At 62.4% G+C, this 2017-nt stretch overlaps 1 protein-coding gene across 1 annotated transcript in view; it reads left to right on the forward strand.

Annotated features, from left to right (window-relative positions):
* Positions 1-1703, forward strand: part of LOC104828571 (perilipin-3-like) — a 3718-nt gene extending 2015 nt beyond the window's left edge. The window contains exons 2-6 of the mRNA XM_010562316.1: positions 233-315; positions 407-704; positions 851-1041; positions 1134-1256; positions 1344-1703. Coding sequence (XP_010560618.1) covers positions 233-315; positions 407-704; positions 851-1041; positions 1134-1256; positions 1344-1688 — 1040 coding nt within the window. The 3' untranslated portion in view covers positions 1689-1703. The remainder of the gene's footprint in view (positions 1-232; positions 316-406; positions 705-850; positions 1042-1133; positions 1257-1343) is intronic.
* Positions 1704-2017: the final 314 nt, after the last annotated feature.

Below are 2017 nucleotides of genomic sequence, written 5' to 3' on the forward strand. Positions count from 1 at the left end.
GAAAACTGGCCCCAGCAGAGCTCTTGTGAGGCGGCAGGGTAGGGAAAAGCTGTTTTCTCATCTTCAGTTTTCACCACCAATAAACACACCTGCAAAGGGCTGGAGAGGCTGGAGGAGAAGCTGGGGGTGGGGGGCAGCACCCCGTGAGTTTTGGGGTACCCTAAAAACTGGCCCTAGCAGAGTTCTTGCAAGGCAGCAGGATATTAAAAACCGTCTATTTTCACGTCTCCAGTTTCCACCGCCAACGAATACGCCTGCAAAGGGCTGGATAAGCTGGAGGAGAAGCTGCCCATCCTGCAGCAGCCCCCGGAGAAGGTAGTAGGGTGGGGTGGGGTGGGCAAACACACTCAAGGTGTTGTCGTCCCCCCCAGCGCTGCTTAACAGAGGGTTGTTCCCCCCCCACCAGCTCATCTCGGACACCAAGCAGCTTGTGACCTCCACGGTGACGGGGGCCAAGGATGTCCTGACCAGCACCGTGGCTGGGGCCAAGGACGCGGTGACCAGCCGGGTGACGGGTGTGATGGACATGACCAAAGGAGCCGTGCAGGGCAGCGTGGAGCTGACCAAGTCGGCGGTGAGCAGTGGTGTCAGCACCGTCATGGGCTCGACCGTGGGCCAGATGGTGGTGAGCGGGATGGGCTCTATGCTGGAGAAGTCGGAGGAGCTGGTGGACCATTACCTGCCCATGACGGATGAGGAGCTGGGTAAGGAGCTGATCACAACCCCCTGGAGATGTGTCATGGGCTTAGGGGTCCCCTTGGAGAGAGGTGGGTAGAGCCTGGGCAGAGCGATGTTGGCTCTACAGGGGGTTGGTAGCGGTGGGGCCACTTCAGCAGCTCCTCTCCCACAGCCAAACTGGCCACGGCCGTGGAGGGCTTCGAAACGGAGCAGCAGAAGCAGCAGCAGAGCTACTTTGTGCGCCTGGGCTCCCTCTCGACCAAGCTGCGGCACCGAGCCCTCCAGCACTCGCTGGGCAAGCTGCAGAGCGCCCGCCGCAGCAGCCAGGACGTGCTGGCCCAGCTCCAGCGCACCCTCGACCTGGTAGGACCCATCCCTGTGTACATTCCCCCCCATATACCACCCTGGGGTTGCAGCAGACCCCCCCACGCACCAGGCTCTGCCTTTTCTCCCAGGTGGAGCACCTCAAGCAGGGCATGGACCAGAAGCTGCAGGGAGGGCAGGAGAAGTTGCAGCAGATGTGGCTGGAGTGGAGCAAGAAGCAACCGGATGGTGGCAAAGACCTGGTGCCACCAGAGGTAGGTTAAGGGCAGGGGGACCCTGGGGTAAGCCAGTGTCCCCCCCCCTGACCCTTCACCACCTCTTTGTGTCCCCCCTCCTTGCAGCAGGTGGAGTCGGGCACCCTGGTCCTGCTGCAGGGCTTGACGCAGCAGCTCCAAAGCTCCTGCCAGCCCTTGGTGTCCAGCCTCCAGGGTCTCCCCACCAGCATCCAGGACACGGCAGGGCAGGTCCGGCAAAACGTGGAGGAGCTACGGGCAGCCCTCGCCTCCGCTGCCTCCCTCCAGGATGTGACGGGCAGCGTGCTGGCCCGAGCCCGTGCCCACGCCACCAAAGCTCGCCAGCTGATGGACGAGCTGGTGGAGCACGTGGCCCACAACACCCCCCTGACCTGGCTGGTGGGACCCTTTGCCCCCTCAGGCCAGCGCCTGGTGGACCTGGAGATGAAATAGCAGCTTCTGGGGTGGGGTGATATTAGTGTGTCCCCTGCCAAGCCTCGTTAGGAGCATCTACTAACCCCTGCCTGGCCCACCTTGCCTATAACCTTAGTGCCTGACTATACGGGGGACCCCTCCTGCCTGCCCTGTGTGCAGCTCTGTCCCTTGTCCCCTGTGCCAGGGAGGTGCAGTAACGTGCCTTGGTTCCCCCCAAGTGCCTCTCGAGGTCACCTCCAGCCCCCGGCTGGATCCCCCGTGTCCCTTTGTCCTCGGTGCCTTCAAGCCCCTGGTCTTGTAGCGTTGGGGACGGCTCGTGAAGCAATAAACTCTGGTTAGTTTTGCAC

The sequence above is a fragment of the Haliaeetus leucocephalus genome, unplaced genomic scaffold (assembly GCF_000737465.1).
Source record: "Haliaeetus leucocephalus isolate CR32 unplaced genomic scaffold, Haliaeetus_leucocephalus-4.0 Scaffold157, whole genome shotgun sequence".
Taxonomy (NCBI): domain Eukaryota; kingdom Metazoa; phylum Chordata; class Aves; order Accipitriformes; family Accipitridae; genus Haliaeetus; species Haliaeetus leucocephalus.